Source organism: Equus przewalskii, chromosome 1 (genome assembly GCF_037783145.1).
Source record: "Equus przewalskii isolate Varuska chromosome 1, EquPr2, whole genome shotgun sequence".
Lineage (NCBI taxonomy): Eukaryota > Metazoa > Chordata > Mammalia > Perissodactyla > Equidae > Equus > Equus przewalskii.
Genome location: NC_091831.1, coordinates 126,134,201 through 126,157,882, shown reverse-complemented (window position 1 = coordinate 126,157,882; position 23,682 = coordinate 126,134,201). Strand labels below are relative to the sequence as shown.

The window sequence follows — 23,682 nt, the reverse complement described above, 5'->3', positions numbered from 1 at the left end:
ACCTGTTTCCGTGTTGTCTGTGGCTGCTTCCACATGACGGCGGCAGAGTTGAGTACTTGGAATGGAGATCGTGTGGCTCACAAAGCAGACAGTGTTTACTATCGGGGCCTCTGCAGAAAGAGTTGGAGACCCCTGATGTTGCTGACTAGTAGTGGAGGTGGGATGCAAACTTGGGGCTCCAGCTTCCAAATGGGGTCCCTCCTTGGGGCTGGAGCAGTGATCAAGGGTGGGAATGTTCTTCTACGACAGCCACTACGGCACTTCAGACCCCGAGGACCACACTGGAAGCTCGATGGGAGGGTGTGGCGAGCTGGGAAAGGCGGGAAGCTGTCGTCGTCCCCCCCCCCCCCCCCCCCCCGCCGTCCTGGGACCCTCCCACAGCTATCGGTGCTGGCTCCACAGTGCTTCTCTAAGAAATGGGGTTCAGCCTGTGATGTTGCCACTTCAAATGAGAAGTGGCAGCAAGACTTGGTGGGGAGGCTGGACACTTGGGGAACATTAGTTATTAAAAGCACAACTCTTTTAAGAAGTCCCCACTGAGGCATCGAGGTTATTATTTTTTTTAAAGAGATTTTCCATCTGTCCTTATTCTCCTCCTAACACATTTTACCAACAGATAACTTTTTTGTGCCCTGATAAATAGTCCAAGTTCTTGTTTGTATTATTTTCTTTTCCTTGCATTGTTGCTTTTTCATAAACAAAAGTCAGTTCACTTCTAAGTCTGTGTGATCACATGAGACCCAGAAAACAAAATAAAACCCAGAACACCCAGTCAGCATCTGGCAAGTGGGAAACGAAAAAAAAAGAAAAAAAGGCCAAATTGGTTAATGTTTCATCTTCCCGCTCCCCAAGCCATGTGGTAGAAGGAAAAAATTCCTGCAGAATCGAATGGAATTCTAGCTAGCTAGGGCCGAGGCTAACGGTTTTGTCCCAGGAACCCCTGGCTTGGAGTGGCTCTCCTGAGCCAGGTGGGACCAGCCAAGCCAGACCAGGGTTGTGCTGATGAGAAGATGACGAAAGTGCTTTAGGCTTCAAGCACATGCCTTCTGACTCCTGGACAGGCCTGACCTTAACGGGGACAACACCCCATTGCTGGTAGCAGAGGCACAGGCCCAGGAAAAAATCTCCAAGTCTGCCTGCCCCCAAAGGCATCGGCTGGTTGAGCCAGCAGCTCAGCCTTCAAGAGAAAACGCGCAGGAGAATTTCTGTGCCTGTCTGCCTGTGCTGCAGACGGGGGACAACGAATAATGCAGGCCATGTGAGGTTCTTAAAACCACTCACACAGCAAGGAACGCCTTAAAACAAACCAGTCCAGGCATTGAAAGTTGCTCTGTGAGCAGGTTTGGATGTTAGGGAGTGGAGGAGGGGAGAGAGACAAGTTAATCTGGGAGCAAAAGCTTGAGCCCTTAATTAGAGGGGTGTAAGCAGGACGGAGTGAGGATGGCGGTAACTTGTTAAAACAGTTTCCCCAGCTCGAGCAGGAGGAAGGAAGGAAGGAAGGAAGGAAGGAAGCAAGAAGGAACAACTTCAAGAATTTTAATGGTTGTAATTAAGTACGGCAACTATGAATTGTTTACGGGCTTAATTTAACCTTACCCACGGAGGCTCCAAGTTGCTACTTGCTTGGTCCCCTGAACTCGTGTTATTTCTGTGGTCAGAGCCATTGAAACTTTTTCAGGTGCTAGGGCTGCTGCAGTCAGCATTTTCCAGAAGAGTTCCGGGCCTGGCCGGCCTGGCTTCTTGCGATCATGGGACGGGGTTACAGAGTGGCATCCGAAAGTTGGGAGGGGTGTGCTGCCCTTTGTAAGCACTTGCGTGCATACACGTGTGCACACATACACGTGCACATACACACACGCAGGCATGAGAAAGAAGAGGGAGCCCCGTAGCCAACTAAGTTCTCTTTCTCTTTCCTTCCGTAGATCTATCTGATTCCACATTGTCTTACACTGAAACGGAGGCCACCAACTCCCTCATCACTGCTCCGGGTGAATTCTCAGGTTGGCATTTTTTTTTCTTGCACCTTGCTGTCACGTTGAACTTTCTGGAAGGGACAGGTTGGGGGGACTTGATGGAGGCCTCTTGGATTACCCCCTCCTGTTCTTGTCCCTTTTCCTCTCACCCCTTGGGTGGGAAGACTGCCGGTGACTTTGTCGCTGGTGTTCTTGGGGTTAGGAACAGTCTGCATGGGTGAAACCTAAAGATGGTAACTTTTAAAATGCTCGTCGATCCGCGTTTGGACCAGTTGTCTCCCTTGTTTCTCGTGGAAATGATTACAGGCCAGCACAACTCTCCATCCGTCCTTAGTATGGGATCCTTCTCCCAGCTGCCGAGAGACAGCAGAATGGATGTGTTTGTGTACGTTTATCTTCCTGGGTTTCTCCTCCTGTCCCCGCTCTGGGCAAGGACCGATGTGAAGGGTCAGGAGGTGGGGAAGTGAAGTGGGTAGAAGGAGCTTGAGGGGGTGTCTGGCAGGTGAGGAGTTTGCTGGTGGTTTCCATGCCTCTTCCTGAGCCGTGGATGCTGAGCTGGGAAGCAGAGAGAAGTTGGTGTGGAGCCCCCACCCCCTGCAATTGAGTTGGCCATAGGGCCCCTCATGTTCTGGGGAGTACTGAAATCAAACTTTCCTTAAGGAATGAGAGCTTGGGGGTGGCCTGGGGGCATTGAGAGCCAAGAGTGATTAGGGCGCAGAGGTCCGTGGGGCCGTTTGGGTATGCTATGAGGACAGCTGGGGCCTGTGGCCTGGCTCTGTGCCATGTGGGATGACAGCCCCTTGGGCTGGAGCTGCCTCCCAAGTGGGCCTGGCTGGATCTCCGCGTGAAGGCCTCTGTCTGCATCTGAGCTGTCCTTCACCTACCGCATGCCCATGTCGTAAGAGCAGCAACAGTGATCACAGCTATTTATTGAGTGTTTACATCCTGTACTTGGGCCCCTTTTTATGCATCATCAGTGCAGCAGTCAAGTGACTTGTCCAGGGTCACATAGTAACAGAGCCATTTGCCACTGTGCTCCTAGGCACTGTTCTGTCCTCCACTTTTCTGCAAGAGCTGAACAGACCTCTGATAAACTTATTTTGCCCGAAGTTCTGTCCGTCTTTTTGCCGTACTCCCCCCATGACTCTAAGGGTGACACGATGCTGGCTGCTCACTGCTGCCTGGCTGCCTCCTGTGTCCAGAGCCCTTCCCCATCCGTTCCGTATTCCACCACAACCACGGGAGATGCCAAGAGCACGCCTGTCTCCAAGCTGGAGAAACTAGAAGACGGGGCATGAAGTGACTTGCCCAGGGCCACATAGTGGGGTTTGTGGCACAGCTGGTACTGGGGCCCAGGTCTTCTGGGTCCTACTTGGCTACTGGTCTTTGGGGACCCCTCTAACTGGGCCACCGTGGTTTTTTCTCTCCCTTTTGGCTCTACTTGCTTATAATGTCTTTCCCTGAAAGACCTAACCACATGAGCACAAGAAGTTCACATTTTAATCCATTCTTCCTCTGTGCCTCCGTGGATGGAGGCCACGTATAATTTCCATAACGGTATTTCTGAATGCTTGGTTCTGTGTCCCTGCCAGCCCCGGGGTGTATCTGATTTAGGTGGATTGCGTTGGCATGGGGTGTCTGGATGCACAGGTAATTTTTTGACATCCCCTTCCCCCCGTTATTAATGGTGGAAACGCCCACGTGTGGAGGTGCCCTACAGTTTCCTGGTGTCCTCACAGATAGTCTTGTGATCTCTGTCATCTCAGAGCTGGCCTGGTGTGTGGCTCAGGCAAGGAGCAGACCCCAGAGCACTTGCAGGAGGCCCCGCCTCTGAGCTGGTTCCTGGGAGAGAGCGCCGTCTGGAGGCTGGGGGGTCTCCAGAGACCCTGGGGCCATGCGGTTCGGCGGCTTTTGGAGCCCAGTGGGCCTGTGTTCTGGACTCCCACCCAGTTATCCCAGAGCAGTCCTTGGTGCTAGCTGGTAAGAAGGCCCCGCTGCTCTTTCCTGTGGACGAGGACTGTGTGGTTCTCATGAGAAAATGTCGTCCAGTGGCTTGGAATTCTAAGGGGCTAAAGGAACTGGGGAGGAAGTTTGGGATTTCCAGTGGGAGGGAGATCGAGTGGCTTTGATCTGAGTTCCAGGTGGTCTCGGTAACCGGCGAGTGGAGCGTTCCCTATTGTGGGCATCCAGGCCCCTCCCAGGGACGACACGCATCTCCTCCCGCCCCAGGGGCTCGCTCTTCAGCTTTTCTGGCTCACTCATGCTCTGGGGATCTGAGGACCAATGGGTGGGTACTGTCCCTGCTTCCTGGGAGCTCGCAGACTTGGGGCTGTAGTGGCTGTCACACTGGAGGACAGGCATAGGTAGGAAAAGGCCCAGAGGGGTGACAGGTGGATGATGAAGGCAGGAGTCATCCTGCAAAGTGGAATGCAGGGTTGTGCCAAGGGCAGGGCGGGAGGTCAGGTCAGAGGGTTAGGGGCGGAATGTGTTGGGCCAGGCCAGGACGTTTGATATTCAAGGACACGTAATGCTGCTGCTGACCACGGTGACATTTATTCACACTCACTACTTGGCACTGTGCTAAGTGCTGGTCATTCTCCATCTCGCTGACTCCTTACCGCAGCTGGGGGGAGACAGAGGTGATGCCCCTGTTTCATAGGTGAGGAAACGGAGGCTCAGGGCTGGGCCAGCTGTCCGCATTCCCACACTGTAAGTGGCTGGCTTGGGATGGGAGCTGGGCAGCCTGACTGCCTGGCTCTCCCACCTGAGGTCCCTGTGTAGCTTTGCACAGCAAGGCTTCCCGTGCCCCTACCTGAGACAAACCCTAGCGGGGGCTGGGAACAAAACACAGTGATCGAAAGGAGCCTGGGGCAGCCTGTCCCTATTTAGATACCAAGGACAGAGGTGGGGGGCTGGCTTCATCCGTGTCCCCACCAGGCAAACCTTGCAGACCCCCCAGAGACCACACTGGCCAGCTGCCCCAGCCCCCTCTGTCTCCCTGTGTCCTGAGGGGCTGCTGTCCCTGAGAGCCTGGCCCCTCGTGGCATCTTGGGACGGGTGTCACGCTTCAGCAGGGTGTCTGCAGCCCCAGGACGGAGAGCGCCCTTGTTGTCTCGCACAATGACACTCCCAGCGCCCAGCCAGGGGCTATTTTTATCCAGCTCCAAGGTCTCTGCTCCACTTTCCTGTCCTGTTGTTGAGGCCACTTTAGGGGGAATGGTGGGCGTTTTGAGGCTCAGTCCCAGCTGGGGCAGGCGAGGATGCATCTGAGGGCAGGGCAGGGCGGCGGGGCAGCACACACTCTTGTTCCAGCTCTCTGCTCAGTGGCTGACCGGACACTCGTCTGATCTCTGCCTCCGCTCCCGGTCTAGGTGCAGGATCCCTACTGAACAGACGAGAAGACTAAGCTCAGAGGGGCGAGTATTTCGCCATGACCCCTCAGTGAGGGCAGAGGCTCTGCTCAGTGGAGAGGGACCCTTAACACTCGGAGTCTCCAGTGTGATTTGGATAAAATTGAAACCCTGCAAGTCCCCTTTGGGGACCTTGATCCTCTGGGTTCCTTGCCTAACTTAGGGCCTGGGGCGCAGCCCGCTGACTGTCTAAAGCCCCCCAAGGCCATCCTCTTCCTCCCTACAACATCCCTACCCCTCTCCTGTTCCCTTGATTTCAGTTTAGTTTGGGGAGGAAAGCAAGATTAACTAGTTAAATTCATACTAAGCTGTGAGAGGCTGGTAGGCGGGACCCTTCTTGGCAAATTAAAGGCAGAATATGCCATCATTCAAAGAATTGGCAGGATGAAGAGCCATGTGGGAATGGCCATTCTGAGGAGGGCTGAGCGAGAAAGACAGGGTTCTCTCAGCTCTGGGCTCCTTGAGGCTGGAAGAACAGAATGAGCAGGACGCAAGCTTTATGCCCTGTGTGTGAGAATCTCGGTGCTGGGTGCCGAGTGAGCTCTGGGCTGTGTAGCAAGAGCCTGAAGTGGGGGCTCTTAGAGCCAGGCCCGCTCTACTCCAGCGCTGTGGGGCTGGGGGTGCTGCACTGGGCAGGCCTCTTCAGGAAGCAGCGATGCCCCCCTGGTGTCCCATTTTAGTGCCTGTTGGATAACTGTTCAAGTGCTGTATTAAGCATCCACTGTATGCAAAGGGTGGTGTAAGCTGCCTGTCATGGGCCGGGCAGTCCTTTGTTGACCATGATGTGTGTATCAATATCTCAGTCCTTGGAGGGTTCTGGTTTCTTTAGAGCTGCCTCAGTGAGGGCAAGCCCCTCGTTGTAAAGAGGATGCGGCCCCAGGGAAGGAAGGGAGCTAACGCAGGACCACGTGGAGAGCTGGGGGCTCAGCTGCGTGTGGATGTCTTTCCTCCACCACCTAAACTGTAAGCTCCTTGAGGGCACACATCATTCTGTAGATTGACAGAGTTTGGGAACAGAGGCTCAGAGCAAGCGTGAGTAAGGAGAGCCAGGTCACAACCCAGGTGGGTCCACGCTGCCCACCTGCTTGTCGCCTTTCCTCTCAGCGGTCCCTGAAGAGGTGCGCTTGGGGGTCAATGCTGTCTGACGTTTGCCGTCGGTACCCACAGAAGCTGGGAGAGGACTGTGTTGGTGCAGTACTGTTTCCCACCACTTCCTGATTCTAGGGCGCGAGCATACTCTCCTCGGATGCCAGGTCTGACGAGACCCTCAAGCTGCTTGTTCTCCAGGGGGCTCTGGTCAGTTCTGTTAGCGTGTGCTGACCTTCTCTAGCAAGGTGGGCCAAAGAGCAGGGGCCCTGGGTTCAAGTCCCAGCTGCGCCATTTCCTAGTTGTGGGACTTGGGGCAGCCCCAAAAGCCCTCTGTCCCTCAGTTTTCTCACCTGGAAAGTGGGCATGTTAGTAACAACATACCCCTTGTGGTGAAGGTTAAAGGAGAGGATGCCTGTGAATCAGCCAAGGCTTGGCACATGGCATATGGTAGGCGTTGCCATTGCAGTGTGCCAAGCGCTGTGCTTAGGGCTGGGGGGCGCAGAGATAAAAACTGCATCATCTTTGCCCTCAGGGTACTCGCAGACAGGTAAAGACACAGACAGTAATAATGAGAAGTGGTATAAGAGGCAGTTCAGAGGACGAAGGGATTAGTGGCTGCCTCTTTGCGTGGTGGGGAGGCAACCAAGGAGGACTCCCTGGAAGAGGTAATATCCAAGTTGGGTTTTACAGGATGAATAGGAGTTTATCAAAGAGACAAGATTTGGGGTTGGGAGACATGTTCCAGGTAGATGGAATAGCAGGTGCAAAGGCCTGGGGGTGTGCAGGCAGCCTGATGTTGAGAAACCAGAGGAGCTGAGAGGGGTTGGGAGCAAAGCACAGGGCGCTGGTGGGAGATGAGGCAGGGGAGGCCAGGGCTGGCTAATATTTTGTAAAAGCTTTTTACTGTAATATGCAGAGAGCACAGGTAAGGCCCCAGCTCAGTGAAGCTTACAGAGTGATCACACCTGGGTGACCGGCAGGGCCTGGGCAACTTTGCTGTCATAAGATAGTGCTTGGTCCTGACACACGAGAGTGCTCATTGCCCATGGGTCTCGGGGTGCTGCGTGCTGAGTGGGTGGCTGAGAAGAGACAGTGGGAGGCTGGGGGGTAGAGTGTTAGCTGAAGAGGCTTTCGTTCGGCTTTGGCGAGCAGGAAGGACTTTTTGCCTGGAGTTCGGGGCAGATGGCGCCCTGAAATGTCAGACTTGACCCTCGATCCGTCCCCAGGGGTTCAGAGGCGGCCCTTGGGTGTGGCCCAGCCCCGTTCTCCTACCCCCTGGGTCGGGCTCCAGCCTGAACGTGGTGGACAGGCTGTGGGACCGACACTGAGCTCCCGGGCCAGGACCAGCTTCCGTTTCCAGCTGAGAAACGGGGCAGGGGTGGGGGAGAAGGAGCGCTCCCCTCTGGTTCCGGAATCGGCAGCATTTGGAACTTGCATCGAGCCTCGGCCACGTGTGTTTTCAGCTTTGACCAACTAAAGACGGAAAGCCTTCCTCCGTTCTGGAGACCTGCGGTGTCTCCCAGAGGGACCCGTTCTCCCAGGCTGGCTGGCGGAGGCTGGAGCGGCAGTGGTGAGGGGTGAAGGCGACAGGGACAGGAGACTGCAGCAGTCCTGCGAGGACCAGGCAGTTGGGGGGGTCTGGCCCACCTGGTTTGCCAAGAAGCAGTGTGGGGTGGTGGGCAGCACGCTGGAGGCGGTCCAGGCCTGGCTTTGCCCTCTACCTCCGGTGTGACCTCAGGTGAGCTCCTTGCCCGTCTAGTCTCAGTTTGCTCAGCTGTCCGTTGGGGCCCTGATCTCAGGGGCCCTTTGATGCTGATGTGCTCCAGGCAGACAGTGCCAACTCCTGGGCCTTGAGGGGTTGTGCAGAGAGCTGGGCCTTCTGGCCCACAGCATCTTAGCTTGTCATCACTGTCTCAGAGCAACAAAACTACAGCCTGGGCCAAGGCCATGTGGAAGGAGGAGGTCAGTGTCCTGGACCTCCCATCCCAGAGCACTAAAGCTTGGGGACTGGAGTGAAGGTGTGCTTGACCGATGAAGAATCCAAGACCCAGAGAGGGCAACTGACTTGCCAGAGATCACACAGCTTTTATACTCCCCAGGGTCCCTGACAATAGACACCAGGGCTGGTGTACTTGCTGACTAGGCTTTGGGGTGACAAGTCAATGTATTGAACATTTCTTAAGAACCTGCTGCATGCCAGTGCGGGTGATGCGAATGAAGGACGCCTGGACCTTCGCCTTTGGGAGCGGATGTCTAGAAGCAGACCTAGACAGCAAGCAAAGAATGGTGGGTGACGGTGCCCCACATCTGTGGAGATGTGGGCAGGTCCTAGCGCCGGCACAGAAACAAGAGCAGGGGGCTCTTTTGGGGTAGGAATGAGGTGTGCAGGGAAAGCTTTAAGGAGAAAGTGATTCTGAGTTGGGTTTTGTAGGATGACCAGGAGTTCACCAAGGAGACAACAGAATAGAGACAGCCTGTCAGATAGACGGAACAGCTTGTGCAGAAGCAGGGGTGTGCAGTAGTACCGCGTGTTCTGAGTTTGTCGCTAGAAGGTTAGTATGTGAGAGATGGAGGAACAGGGAAAGGGGAGTCCAGAGAGGTTGTCCTGCATCTGGAGGAATGGGCTGGATCAGCGGGATAGCCGTCACTGGGCTGGGGGAACTCTGGGACTGAAGGGGCTCTGGACCTTGGCTGGCATCCAGCACAGGGCCTAGCCTTAGCTGGAAGTCACTGTGGAATAAATAAATGAATGAATGAATGAATGAATGAATGAATGAATGATTTTTTGCCCGGGACAAAAAGATCCAGAGAGAGAGAGAGAACACGGAAAGATACAAACAGAGAGATCATAACACATATTTAAGACTCACAGCTAACACAGAGCTCTGGGCCAGGCTCTCTCTAAGTGCTGTGCGCATATTCATTCATGAAATCCTCCCAACAACTCTAGGAGGTGGCCGCTTTGTTAGCCGAGTTAAAGGAGAAGTAACTGAAGCTCAGAGAGGTTAGTAACTTGCCCAGGATCACCCAGCTAGAAAGCCGTAGGCCTGGGATCAGAACCCAGGCCTCTGGCCCCTGTCGGGCTCCCCGGTGTCTGAGGCGGTGCCCTCTCTGCCCCCTGGAACATGCAGGACTCACACGGCTTTCGCCCCTTGGGGGCTTCTGTGTCCCTGGGTACCCGAGATTCGGTGTGAGCAGCTGTCCCCAGGCCCCAGAGCAGCTCTGCTCATTGGATGGTTGCTGGGTGGACAAGTGGAGGACCCGTGAGATGGCAGTTGGGTGGGCTTCTGAGGGGAGGCTGCTGGGCCTGTCCAGGACCATCCTCTAAGCTGGAGGCAGCTGGACCCTGCCCCTCTCTACGCCTCCGGCGGCCTGCATCACTGGGGGAACCGGCAGGTTTTCTGAGCAGACCTGAAATTCCAGAAAATGCACTTGGTTGCATCCAGCCTAATCATTACCATCTGTCTGCCGGGCCCATGGCCCCCCTCCTCCTGTCCCGCTGGCATGCTTTCCCCGGGCGTCTGTAACAATTGGGAGCCGCGCTCGAAAGTTTCCTTGTCAGGGTAGAGCGGCTGTTGCCAAGAGCTCCTTCTTTGATGCAGAAAATATATCCTGAAGGTACTTTGTCAGATGTTTTTATATTAAACATTCTCCCTGCATGGCCCTTGGCCGCCAAGAGAAGCGGAGATGCGTGGCTTTTCCAGTTGCCCTTGGTGGAAAGCATTCCTGGTGTTCAGGGGCCCTTGTCCCATGCCCCGCCCCCGGTTCTTCCCCCAGGTCTGGGCCTGGCACCCTCAGCCAGAGGGGGTGAGGCCTTGGGGGCTGGCACCCTTACAAAGCAGGGGCTGCCCTGGCCGGAGGGAGGATGCTACCTTTACCCCATGGTAGAAGTTTCTAGGTTAGGAAAAGCAGAGGTCTCCTGTCTGGAGCGGACATCAAAGCCGCTGTCCCAGACTGCAAGGTGAATCATCGCTGAGGCTTTAAGTGATCTGTGAAAGGAGAGATGGGAACCCAGACGTGGGAGCCTGGAAGCCATTTTCATCTCCCCGGGTCGCCCAGGGTAGTTCCAGTGCTGGACAGAGCTGGGAGAAGCTGGGATGTCGGGGCTCTCTGGCCTCCGGGGCCAGGTGGGTAAGGGGAAGAGGTGGGCTCCGCCACAGCCTGAGACAGGGGTGGGGCTGGGCCGGGGGCCGTGTGGCTCCTCAGCAGCCCTGGAAGCAGCTAGGGGAGGGGTTTTGCTGGACACGTGTGGTCAGTGGGGCATTGGGAGAGGGATGGGGACAGAGAGTAGCTGTTGGCTCCGGCCTCTTGGGCTGAATGGCGTGAAACGGGGCACCCAGCAGGTGCCTCTGTAGACAGGCTGTCCGTGTCAGCCCTTCAGGGTGCGTGTGTGCAGGAACTCTCCTCACCTTCCCCAGTCCTCCCGTCCACTGCCCTATGTCCGGCACCAAGGGCATACACTCCCCAGCCTCTGTGTTGGGTCCCAGCTTTCCACTCAGGGGCTGTGTGGTCTTCAGTGAACCACACGTCCACTCTGGGCCTCAGATTCTGCCCTGACGGGCTGAGGGATGCAGAGGGTGACTCCCAGGCCTACCCCCAGGGAGGAGAGGTGACACTGTTTCCTGAGCGAGGACTCCAGGCTGCTCTCAGAGGGCCAATGTTGGGAATGGGGTGGGGGCTTGACTCTGGGCAGGGCCTGGGTCTTCCCCTCCTAGCGCCTGGCTCACGGCCGGGCATTCAGGGATGTTGGGATTGGTCTGTGATCACAGAAGGGCCCCCAGAGGGTTTAAGACAAAACGGATTTCACAGAGAGGCTGCAGCTTCTCCATACCCCCAGACTGTCTCAGCTCATGTTGTCTGTCTCAGACCCAAGGAGACCCTGATGTGGGTGGGAGGAGCTGGCCTCTGGGGCCTATGCTGCCGTTTGACATGAGGGAGGAGCCGAGGTGGGTGGAGAGGGCCCAGGCACCTGGGGAGACAGACCCGGCTCCTCCTCCCTGGCTGCCCAGCAGTGTCTTAGCTGCTTGGCCTCTCTCTCACAGAACAAAGGCCAGAGAGAGCCCCAGGGGCTTCCTCTGAGTCTAAGGGTAGTGCCACACCTGACCTGGGGGCCAGGAGCCCCAGGGCCCAGTCCTGGCTCTGTCCCATGTCTCTTGGTGGTCTCAGACTGCTTCTCCATCTGTAAAATGGGTCAGTTGGTCTAACTCATTGGTTCTCAACCCTCTTTGCACATTGGAACCCCCTGAAGAGTGTTTAAAAAGCTCAGACGCTATTCCAGAAATGGTTGTGGTGGATCTGGGCATCAGGATTTTAAAAATTCCCCAGGCGATTCTAATATGCAGCCAGGGCTGAGAACCCAGGTCTTGGTGGACCCAGAGCATCAGGGCATCTTCCCCTCAAGGCAAGAGCCTTTTCTGTATCTGGTCCCCCAGCCTCTACTTGATTGCTTCTGGGGCCGGGCGCACATGGCATCCTAGAATAGCCTGTTCCGTTTGTGCGCTGCCTCGCTTCTCATCCCTTCAGCTGTGGTGTGTGTCCTGGGGGTTAGCTGTGTGAGAACACCAGTGAGGTCACATCTGACTGTCCCTCTGAGGGTCACCAGGTGCCTGCACATTGCAGTGTCACCACAGCATGGTGAAGTGGGTGTTGTAACTTCCAGTTTTCAGATGAGAAAACTGAGTCTGGGAGGTGGTTAAGGTGACTTGCTCAGACACCCGGCTAAAGGCTAGCTCTGACCAGCTCGTCCACGAGGATGTCGTCATTTTCATCTGAGCCGCTCAGCTCAGCCAGGCTTGCCTCTAGACCTCCAGTAGGGTGTGGAGTGAGGGGTGTAGATGATGGGATGCTCGGGTACCCAGGAGGGCAGGGGTGAAGAGCCCGGGCCTTGGGGCGGACAGAGCTGTGGTCTAACCCTCTTAGCCTTCCCACAGCCTTGCTTCAGTCCAGTCTGACAGGTGGGCGTGGCAACACCTCCTGGGCTCCATGGGGATCCGTATGTACCATGGGCAGCACGTGCTTGGCGCACAGAGGACTTTCCATAAATGGTAATTATGTGGATTGGTAACCAGGTATTAGCGTGAGGGTTAGGATGGCGTGAAGGAGAGGACACCCAGGGTGGGGTCTTCTCAGGAAACACACACTCTAATTGGAAAGATTGGGAAAAAATCACTTCCTAGAGAGGTAGGGTGAGTGCTGTTCCTAAGTGAACAGTGTGGGCTGGCAGACAGCTCTGTAGGGCGGCTGCAAGGGATGCTGGGAGCAGACCTGGGGTGAAGGAGCTGGCAGGTTTCACCAGGCTGAGGCGGGAAGGGCACCCCAGACCTAGGGAACTGCTAGGCAAAGGCAAGACAATGTGAGGATGCTTGTTCTGGGAAGGTGAGCGATCCTGGCAGGGCAATAAGAAGTGAGGTCCATGGGGAGGGCCTTGAATGCCACTTCAGAGAGGGCCACTTTTTTTTTTTTTAATTGAGGTGTAACTGACATAGAACATTGTATTAGTTTTAGGTGTACAACATCATGATTTGATATGTGAATATATTGTGAAATGATTACCACATAAATTTAGTTAACATCGATCACCACACATAGTTACCAATTTTTTTCTTGTGATGAGAACTTTCAAGATCTGTCTTAGCAACTTTCACATAAACAATATAGAATTGTTAACTATAGTTGCCATGCTGTACATTACATCCCCAGGACTTTTTTATCTTATAACTGGAAGTTTGTACCTTTCAACCACCTTCACCCATTCCCCCAACCCACCACCTGTCCTGTGGTTCTTCTTTAACTCAACAGTGTCTGTGAGGCTCATCCATGTTGCTGTGAACACTGTGATCGCTCATTCATTGCTGGGCAGTAGTCCCTGGCCACATACCATACTTCTCCTAGTCTAATGTGTCCATTCCACTCCCGATGGGCACTTGGGCAGGTCCCAGTTTCTGGCTGCTACCCAACAAATACCCTTGGAGAAGCCTTTCTGCGGACGTAAGGACACACTTCTTTTGGATGTATATCTGGGAATGGAATTGCTGGGTTGTACATTAAACGTGTGGTCAGCCTTATTCCATGCCCCTCCATACTGTTGCCCAGGACCACAGCGTTCAGTCAGAAATGCTTTTAGGGGGATTTTGGTTCATCCCACCCATTTTACAGTGAGACCCAGAGAGAGGCAGTGCCAGTCCTTGGCCCTAGAGCTCCCAAGTGGCAGAGCTCGGTCTAGACCCGGGGTCTCCCTGCTCCATGTTCAGGGCTCTGCCCACGCTCTGCCCGCCACTCAGATGAATTCAGGTCCCGTACCCCGCCTCCCCCCCTTACCCCTGAGCAGGATTTGAGCTCCAACTCCTTTCCGAAGGCCCCAGGCAGTGCACTCTGGGAAAAACAAAAAGGAGAGAAGAGTGAAAGGAAACCAAACACTGGAAAAGAAGTGTGTTTCCAATAAACTGGGCCTTTCACCGGTAGCCAAAACATTACATTCCTGTACCGCGGGAGCAGCCGGTCGGGTTTGCCTCTCTGGGCTGTAAATCTTGCTGGGGTGTTGCGTCGGGACTCTCGCATCGTCTGCGGGACACACAGCGGGCAGTGTCCTTCGGGGCTCTGGGTCCCTGGACGCTGGGTGACCCGTCCTCGCCAGCACGGGCTGGCTGCGGGCTCCCCGGCGGGCAGCCTCGGCCCCTCTAGGGGAGCGGCGTGTGAGTTACCGTAAGAGATTCTCTTCGCTTGCCCACCCCTCCCTTTCTTGGGTGCTTTGATGGGTTTGAGGTGTTTATAGGCTTGATTCACGACCAAGTTACCAGGGTTTTCCACGGAAATAACTTATTAAAGGGGCCGTGCACACAGCGACATTGAAGTCTGGAGAGGGGCGTGCATCAAAGGCGGCCGTGGCGGCCGGCCCCGGTTCCCTGGCCGGCACTCCAGACCGGCTGGGAGGGCAGGGAGGGGGCGGCCCTGCCGCGGGCGAATGCTCAGGCTTAAGAAAACACGCCCCAGACAAACCCAGATTCAGGTCCGTGGAAAAAAAGGGGGGAAGTGAAGCCTCACCACCGGGCCAGCCCACCATCGCACCCTCCTGCCCAGAGGTGGGGACACATGTGGGTGCCCGGCTGACGCACGGTGCCTGGGCTCTCTGCTGTCATGCCTGCACCTCCCCTTGGCCCAGGGCTGTTCCTGGAAGGAAATACCAAGGCTGCGGGCGCGCTGCTGCCTTTGGCCAGGGATGGGCGGGGAGAAGTTAAGGTAGAGGGTTTCTGGTTCCCCCGCTTCCTGATAGCTCTTTTCCTTTGATTTAATTACATCTGATTTGTCCTTTGTGGCTCAGTAAAAGCCAGCCTTTTCCGGGAAGCCTTCAGGGCTTGTGCGGCCCGCAGCGGCTTCTCTCTTCTCTCTTCTCTCAACTCTCAGTAGTTTTCGTCTCTCTACTGCTCCCTTGCAGTGGGTCAACTTTGCCTTGAGGCTGTCATTTGTCCCCAACTGGACTGTGAATGCCTTCTGGGCAGGGCCACGTCTGCCTCTGCCCCTTAGGGAAGCTGGTGGCCCAGGTGCCTGGCATTGCCCACCTCATGCAGAAAGATCTGGATTGGAGGTGTTCCCTGCACCTCGGTCCTGGCTCTTTCACAGTAATAATGACAATGGCAGTAGAAGAAGTAATAATAATGGCTGAAATTTGAGTGCCAAACGTGGCAGACACTGTGCTGTTTCTTATTCCTTCAGCTCATTAGTCCCAGTGAGGTAGGTTCTGTTATTGCTTACCCCCATTTTACAGACAAGAAAACTGAGGCTCAGGTGGAGGAGTAGTTTGCCCAGGGGCAACAAGCTGATAAAGGGCAGAGCTGGGATTTGGACTCAAATCCATCTGACTCTAGAACCTGTGTCCTTCAACAACTCAGTTGACCTCTCTGGGCCAGAAACGTGGGCACATTCTGTCAGTGAGTTCATAGACTGGTTGGAGAAACAAGACAAGCCCCTATGAGGCTGCATAGGGTTTATTGTTTGTTTTGGTTTATTAAGATGCAATCTATATATAGTAAAACTTTCTGACACTGTACTGTTGTATGAATTTTGACAGCTATGTTACAGTCTCGCACAATCAAGATAGAGAACATTTAATGTTGCCCTTAAAAGTTCCTGGGTGGCCAGCCCTTAACACCAGCCCCCAGCTGCTGGCAACTGCTGATCTAACTTCCATCTCTATAGTTTTGCCTTTTCCAGAATATCCTGCAAATGTAATCACACAGCAAGCGGCCTTTTGTACCTTTTTCCTTAACTCAGAATAACGTTTTGAGATTCATGTTGTTGCGTGGATGGACATTTGGGTTAGTTTCAGTGTTTTTGGCTATAAACATTCGTGTTCAGCTTTTTGTGTAAACATAAGTTTTCACTTCACTTGGCTAAACACCTCGGAGTAGCATTGCTGGGTGTATAGTGAAAGGTATGTTTAACTTTGTAAAAAGCTGCCAAAGTTTTCCAAAGTAGTTGTACCATTTTGCAATCTCACCAGCAGCGTATGAGAGTTCCAGTTACCCCACATCCTCACCAGCACTTGACATGGTCCATTTATTTTTGAGTCATTCTAATAGATGTGTAGTGAAATCCCATTGTGGTTTTAATTCACATTTTCCTGATGACTAAGGATGTTGAACATCTTTTCGTGTGCTTTTTTTGCCATCTGTGTGTCTTTGGTGAGGTGTCTATTGAGATCTTTGCACATTTTTTTTATTGGGTTGATTGCTTTCTTATTGAATTTTGAGAGTTCTTTATATATTCTGGTTATCAGTCATTTAAAAGATAGGTGTTTTGTAAGTATTTTCTCCCAATCTGTGGCTTGTCTTTTCGTTTTCATAATGGAGTATTTTGAAGAACAGAAGTTTTAATTTTACTGAAGTTCAATTTATACGTCATTTCTTTTCACACTTTTTGTGTCATGTGAAAAACTCTGCTAAACCCAAGGTCACAGAAATCTTCTCCTGTGTTTTCTTCTAGAAGTGTTATAGTGTTAGGTTTATAATCCATGTTGAGTTAATTTTTGTATAAGGTTTGAGATACGAGTCTAGATTTATTTTATTTTTTGCATATGGAGGTCCAGTTGTTCTGATATCATTTGTTGAAAAGACTACCCCTTCTCTCGAGTTATGTTGTCTCCTTGGTCAAAAATCAATTGATCTTGAGGGGCCAGCCCAGAGGTGTAGTGGTTAATTTTGTGCGCTCCACTTCGGCAGCCTAGGGTTTGCAGGTTCAGATCCCGGGTGCAGACCTACACCACTCTTCAGCCATGCTGTGGCAGCATCCCACATACAAAGTAGAACGGAAGGTTGGCACAGATGTTAGGTCAGGGCCAATCTTCCTCACCAAAAAATAAATAAATAAATAAATCAGTTGATCATGTATGTATGTTCTCTCTCTGGACTTGATTCTGTTTGTCTGTGTATCTATCCTTTTACCAATACCACACTGTTTTGATTACTGTAGCTTCATAGTAAGTTTTGAAATGGAGTAGCATGAGTCTTCTGACTTTGTTCTTTTTCAAAGTTGTTTTGGTTATTCTGGGCATTTGCATTTCCATATTAATTTTAGAATCAGCCGTGGATTTCTACAAAAGTCCTGCAGGGATTCTGATTGGGACTGCATTGAATCTATAGATCAGTGTGGGCAGAACTGACATCTTGATAATATTGAGTCTTCCAATCAATGAATATGGTATATCTCTCCATGTATCTAGGTCTTTGATTTCTGTCATCAACGTTTTATAGTTTTCAAAATACAGATCTTGCACGTTATTGTTAAATTTATACCTACCTAGTTCACATTTCTTGGTACTATTGTAAATCGTAAAACATTTTCCCTTATTCGTTATTAGTATGTAGAAATACAGTTAATTTTTGTCTACTGACCTTGTATGCATAGGACTTTAGTTGCTTGGGTGCTTGGTGTTGGGTGCCATGTTTCAGAGGAAGGGTTGCAAAGTGGAGAATTTTTTTCTCCTGGACTCTCAGGAGCATCCCTTCTGCCCCTTGACATTCCCTAAGATAGCCAAGTGTGGATTTATCCCCCTGACACAGATGTGACATCTCGGGCGAGTTGCCGTCAGTTTCCTGTCGTAAAATGGAAGGCACTGGGGAGAACTGGTTCAGATGACCTAGCGCGATCCCGCCCACCCTGGAGCCTGATGTTCACAGAAACTGCAGGCCAAGGGGTTTGGAAGAGAGCCGAGTCCTCGTCTTCGGGAACCCTTATTTCGCAGAACCGAGAGGGAAGGGGCCATGCCTGGGGTTGACCAGTAGCTGAGAGCACAGGTCTCATATTCCCAAACCCGGGCCCTCACCCTGATTTGGACAGGGGAGAGACAGCCCAGCCTGGAGACTGGGGAGATGACTCCACAGCCAGGAGGGAGGGAGAGGCTGAGAGGCGGCCATCAGTGCCAGCAGCCAAGCGGCCGCCGGGAGCTGTGACCCTCAGAAGTGGCCAGTTCACGTTTGGCTGTTTTCAAAGTATGAAAGCACCATGCTTGGAAATGCCGGTTTTGGCTGACCTCGCCTCGAGTGTGAAGTTTAAAGGCCTTTGTAACTCTTTGGTTTGGAACCGGGTCTGGGCATGGCTAGGGGAAAACACTGGAACCCATTAGTGCGTGTTCCAATTGCTCCGCTCTGGGAGAGGGAAGCAGTCTCCTCTCCCCCTCGTCCCTGCCGTCAGCCCGGGAACCTGATGAGGACAAGCGGTGGGGGGGTGGGGGGGGGGCAGGAGCCTTCTCAGCCCTAGGGGCCCCAGCAGGGCCTCATTCAGTAGTGCCGAGAGCAGGTCAGCATTTACTACCCCTTAGCTCTCATTTTCATAGCATCTCTCTGAGTTATCATCCCATTTTACAGATGAAGAAACTGAGGCCCAGAGAGGTTTTACTTACCTACCAGAGTTACACAGGGAGCAAGTAAAGGAGCTGTGACTTGAACCCAAGTTTTCCCCAAGCTCAACAGTTGGTGTGACGAGGAAGAGCTGCTAATGGCATGCACAAGGTTTCTGTTGGGGTGCTGAAAAGTTGTGGGACTAGATAGTGATGATGGCTGCACAACATTGTGAGTGTACTTAATGCCACTGAATGGTGCATTGAAAACTGGTTAATTTTATATTGTGTGTACTTTACCACAATTAAAAAAAAAAAGCTGGTGCCTTTTTTCCCCTATCCATGTCACCTCCCACCATAGCAGACTCCTTTGCACAGGAGAGTGTGGGCCCTTGTGGCAGTGCCTCCTGGTTGGTGGGACTGCCCAGGGTCCAGACAGAAGGGTGGACAGAGGCTTTGACCAGTGGATACCCATGGCCGGGTTGGCCTTTCCACGCCATTCTTCTCTCTAAGGATGGAGAGAACTCAGACCCTGGCAGCATCCCCAAGAGGATGCTGGGACACTGTCCCAGAGCTCTTGATCCACACAAAAGAGGAAGGACCTGGAGTGACCACGGCCTGCTGGCCACCAAAGCCCCACCATAGTCCAGGGCTGGTCTGGAGCCAGGGCGGATGGCCTGGGGCCCGCCTGGCTGGCCTCTGGTCTCTGTCCCTTGGCACTGCTGGGCGTTATGACTCTTTCTCCCACAAGAGTCTTCCCTTTGGGGAGGGAAATCAGGGAAGGAAGTCAAAACCTAACTGCTCATATTTTTTTAGAGATGCATAATGAAGGATGTAGGGAAAAATTATATGAGGTACTTGAGCCAAAACAAACAAGCAAATAAATAAAAGGGGCTAAATGAAGTGATCTTGATCATTGCTGCATCTCAGGGAGAGTTAGCTTAGGTTGGGTTCTTAGAAGCAGAGCCTGAGCCTGAGCCTGAGCCTGGGCTGTGGATGCACGCAGCTTATTGGGGGCGTGTTTGTGGGAGAAGCAAGTGAAGGAAGCAGGATGGGGCGGCAAGGATGTGGTCTCAGCTGGAGTCCAGTCTCAGCCTCATCCCACTGGGTGCTCTGGGGCCGGAACTGCACCGCAGACTTGGTCACACCTTGAGGCAAAGGGTCAGCTTTTGTTCCCATGTCAGTTACTCATTGGCTGTCGGTAGACACACACGTACCCCCCCCACCCCCACCCCCCCATGTTGTGGGGGGGTGCTGTAATCGCCTGACCCAGGACAGTTCTCCCAATAAGGGACATCTGTGAACCATTAGCAGCCCAAACCTCCCAGTAGCTGGGCATAATGGGGACCTGGGTGGGGCATGTAATAGCATCTACTACATGGGTATATGGGAGTTTATTATTACTATGCTTTCTACTTTTGGTGTGTGCTTGAAATTTTTCATAATGAAGAAACAATCTCTATTGAAACAAGGTTCTGAGAGGAAGGAAGAAGGTAACTCCCACCCCGTGAGTGCTGGCTTGCTGCCAAGCTCTCGCTGCCTTCTTTCACCTGGGTTATTTCCCTGATACAAATAGGGACGTTGAGACTCAGAGAAGTTAAGGAACTAACCCTAGGTCTCGGGTTGCCAGATTTAGCACTTAAAAATACAGGCTGGCCAGTTTTATTTGAATTTCAGATAAACAACATTTTAAAAGTTTTAGTATAAGTATATCCCATGCAGTATTTGGGAAATACTTATACTAAAAAGTTAATTCAGTGTTTATCTGAAATTTAAATTTTAACTGGGCATCTTGATTTTACCTGACGACCGTAACTAGGGCACATATCTCATAAGTGGTGGAGCTAAGATTCATACTCAAGTTGGGCTGTCCCCAAAGCCTGTGTTTTTCAACCCTGATGGGTACGGCACTAACCAAAGGTTTTGGGAGGTATATTCTTGCCAGGGCCTCTTAAGGGTGTTGCCTGGCAGCAGAGCCCCTTAGAGTTCTCTGGGCAGCTCTGAAAAATAGTGATGCCTGGGCCGCACCACAGACCAATGAAGTCAGAGTCTCTATTGGACAGGCCTCCTCCCCCAGTACTTTTGTAAAGCTCCGCAGGTGAATCTGACACAACCAGGGCCAAGAATCACTGGCTTGGGCCCCTAGTCTCATTGTTCGTGAATGTGGAAAAGAATACACCAGAGACCAGGAGGGAACTCTGGCACCTGGAAAGTACCCAGAGCCCCCACCCTGGCTTCAGCCCGGGAATGTGCTGGGAGAGGCAGGGAGCCCAGGCCCCATTCGTCACCCTCCCCAATTCAGCATCCTCCCACGGCTCCCTGCCAGCAGCAGGCGGAAGCTCAGCCTGGCACACGGGGCCTGCCCCAAACTACCAGCATGCTAGGCTCCTCCACAGCCCCCGAGCCTTCGCTGTTCCCTCTACTTGGAATGCCCTGCCAGGCTGTTTTTGTCCACCTGGCCAACTCCTCCTGTTCCTTCTGGAGGGCTAACTCCTGTCACCTCCTGCCTGGAGCCTGCCCTGACCCCCGCAGCAGAGTTGATCGCCCATCCTCCAGTGACTTACGGCACAGACTCCGCGAGAGCAGTGTACTTCTCAGCAGGAAGGAGCGAGGGCTCTGCGTGTCCCTTTCGCGGTTGGCTCCGTACTTCTCCGTGTCCGATGGTGGTGCCCGGCCTGGTGAGGCTCTTGGTAAATGGGTATTAAATTGGAGGGAGAAGGAAGGATTCTGTTGCGGGAGTGGGGTCCCATTGTTCCCAGAAGGGTCCCCCTTCCTGCAGCTCCTCTTCTTGGCTGGCACTTAAGTTGGTTTGCCGGGAGCCTAGGCCCTGTGCAGCCCAAAGGTAAACAGGTTTATAATGACTCGAGGGGAAAAAGCAAGTGAGCCAGGAAGTCGGGCACTGCCAGCTCTGGGCCCTGGTAGGTGGAAAACGGCCCCTGTGGCAAACCCGGAGCCTTGGAGCCGGGCCCTCGCCGGCCCAGGCTGAGCCTCCACTTCCCAGAACTCCACTCCCAGTAAACGCGGACGTGAGGCGCGCGGCCTCCCCCTCGTGCAGTGGGCCGTGGCCTGGGAGGCTGAGGGGCCGGGGTGGGGGGGCAGCCAGGACCCTACTTCGGAACGGGAGCCCTAGGACACTTGCTCTTTTGGTATGAAAAGAATTCCTTTTTTAAAAAAAATTGTGGTCAAATACACATAACAAAATTGACCATTTTAACCATTTTTAAGTGTCCAGTTCAGTGGCATCAAATACACTCACGTTTCTGTGCTACCGTTACCACCATCCAAACACGGAACCCTCTTCATCTTGCAAAAGGAAGATGGCTTTTTAAAGCCCCATATTCAATCCTGTTGAAAATGTACCCTCAGAGGCTGGGGACACAGATAAATAAAACAGCCCCCTGCCCTCTCATTCTTATGGGGCACAGGACCAAGGGGCCAAGGAAGGTTGGGCATGAGAGGATTATGAGGGCACATTCTGGTTTCAGGCTCCAAATGGGACACTAGGTGATGGTGCATGCGGGCCACTCTTGTAAATCTACCTGTTCATGTCATCGCCATGAAAATTGGGGGTGGTGCATGAAGCAAGTGTCACAATAATCCAGGAATTGGGGGAATAGGAAAAGAAACCTGTTAAACAGCTGCCACGCTCCGTTTCCTCTCTGTCCTTCAGTATCTTGTCTCGTGCACGTATTGTCATGCTGTCGCCGTGCAGGGGCATAGAAGACATTCTTTCTGCCCTCCTCACCTGACGTCATGCTGGAACTGCTTTTCCTTGTTGCACCCCTAAGCTTCCAGACGTTTACGAGCAACCCTGCTTTGTCCAGGGCGCAGTTCTAACGGTAACCCTCTCCAAGCGGCGGGTGGGTGTAGGGGTGCTGGCTGCCATGGGGGCCAGGGAATAGGTTCAGGTAGGTGGGCTGAGATGTGGAAGGAGGAGGCCGGACGCCTTGGCAGCCTGTGGGGCACCTCCTTTTTGAACAAGGTTGTGGACAGGGGATGCTGGGAAGATTGATGTGGCATCTTTGAGTCCATGCAGTGCATTCACAGGCACCCCTCTCTTGGTCCTGTATCACCTGTGGGGAGCTAAGGCCCCCACCTGGCTGCGAATGGAACCCAGGTGTGGATTGGTCAACCTGGCAGCCTTCTGGACACTACAGAGTGGCCGCTGAATGTCTGGCATTATGTTTCCATCTTCCTGGCGCCTTGGATTGCCGCTCCCAGGGACTCCTGGAGAGAGAGCCTTACCCAGGCTGTGTGTCTCCCAGGGGAGCTGCTCCAGGATGCAGGCGTGCACTGCTGAGGGCCCTTGGCGAGGGATGGGGGCCAGGGAGAGGGGCCGGCAGTGGCATCGTTTTGGTTAGCTTAAAACACACCTTTTTGCTTTTGTTTTTCAAAGAAGCATATGGCTTATTATGGAAAAATTAGCGTAGAAAGAGGTGCAGAAAGGGAATTCCCGTAATCCTGCCCTCCAGAGATAACCACTGTTAACATTTTGGCTTATTCTGTGTAAATTTTGTTTTTTTCTGTTAAAAAAAATACAATTTCGCATCCCGCCTTTCCCTCTCAGCATTACATAAATATTTTCCCGCGTCATTAACATCCTCCATAAACATTGTTTTTGATGGCTGCATTCTATTCCAGCCTATGGTTCTACCAGGGCTCACTTACTAGCTCGGAAGTGGACGCCTGGCCTCCCAGGCGGGAGGAGGGCCCTGCCCACGGGGCAGGCAGTGGCTCTTGCTCCTTCAGTCCTTTCAGCCCGCTCCTCTGGGCTGTGTTGCTCCCTACCTGGGCCTGGCCCCAGGGGGGTAGACACCCCGCGTGGGTGGCGTTAACCTCTCCCTCCTTTGAGCTTCGGCAGCCCTGGGCATGAATGGTATGGGTCCTCCGGGCACCTTCTCTGGTCACCCCAGCTTGGGTGGCAAGTGGGCATTTCCCTTCCTCTCTCAACTCCCAGCAAGGAGGAGCCGTCACACACCCTGCCTAGATCGTGCGTGCTTACAGGGTGGGTGTCCTCCTTGCCATGTTAGGCCTCTTCTTCTTGCCTGCTTCTCAGAGTTCTGGCTTAGAGGAAGGCCTTGCCATTCACTAGCTGTGTAACTTTGGGCAAGTTCCCTACCCTCTCTGAGTCTTGGTTCCTTCGTTTGTAAAATGAGAGTGATGATAACGTCCTGTTTGCCTGGTTGTCATGTAGATGAAAAGAGTAATAGATGCCAGGTGCCTAGTACGTCCAGGGACGTCGTGGGTGCTTGATAAGTGGTGAGGGTTATTCTCAGCCCCAACAGTGAGGTCGTGCTGTCCTCTTGTCTCCCCTTTCACCCTGAAGGAATGAGCGGCCTGGGGGCAATGGTTGACCTGAACTCTAGTTGACTCAGCTACA

The 23,682-nt window shown here is 53.2% G+C and overlaps 1 protein-coding gene across 2 annotated transcripts in view; it reads left to right on the top strand.

The window, feature by feature from the left end:
- SMAD6 (SMAD family member 6) overlaps positions 1-23,682 on the top strand; it is a 74,292-nt gene that overhangs the window by 11,378 nt on the left and 39,232 nt on the right. The window contains exon 3 of one of the 2 annotated variants that reach the window (XM_070623014.1): positions 1,923-2,000. The exons of the other annotated variant lie outside the window; for it this stretch is intronic. Within the exon in view, the coding sequence (XP_070479115.1) occupies positions 1,923-2,000 (78 nt within the window). The remainder of the gene's footprint in view (positions 1-1,922; positions 2,001-23,682) is intronic. 2 annotated transcript variants of the gene reach the window in all.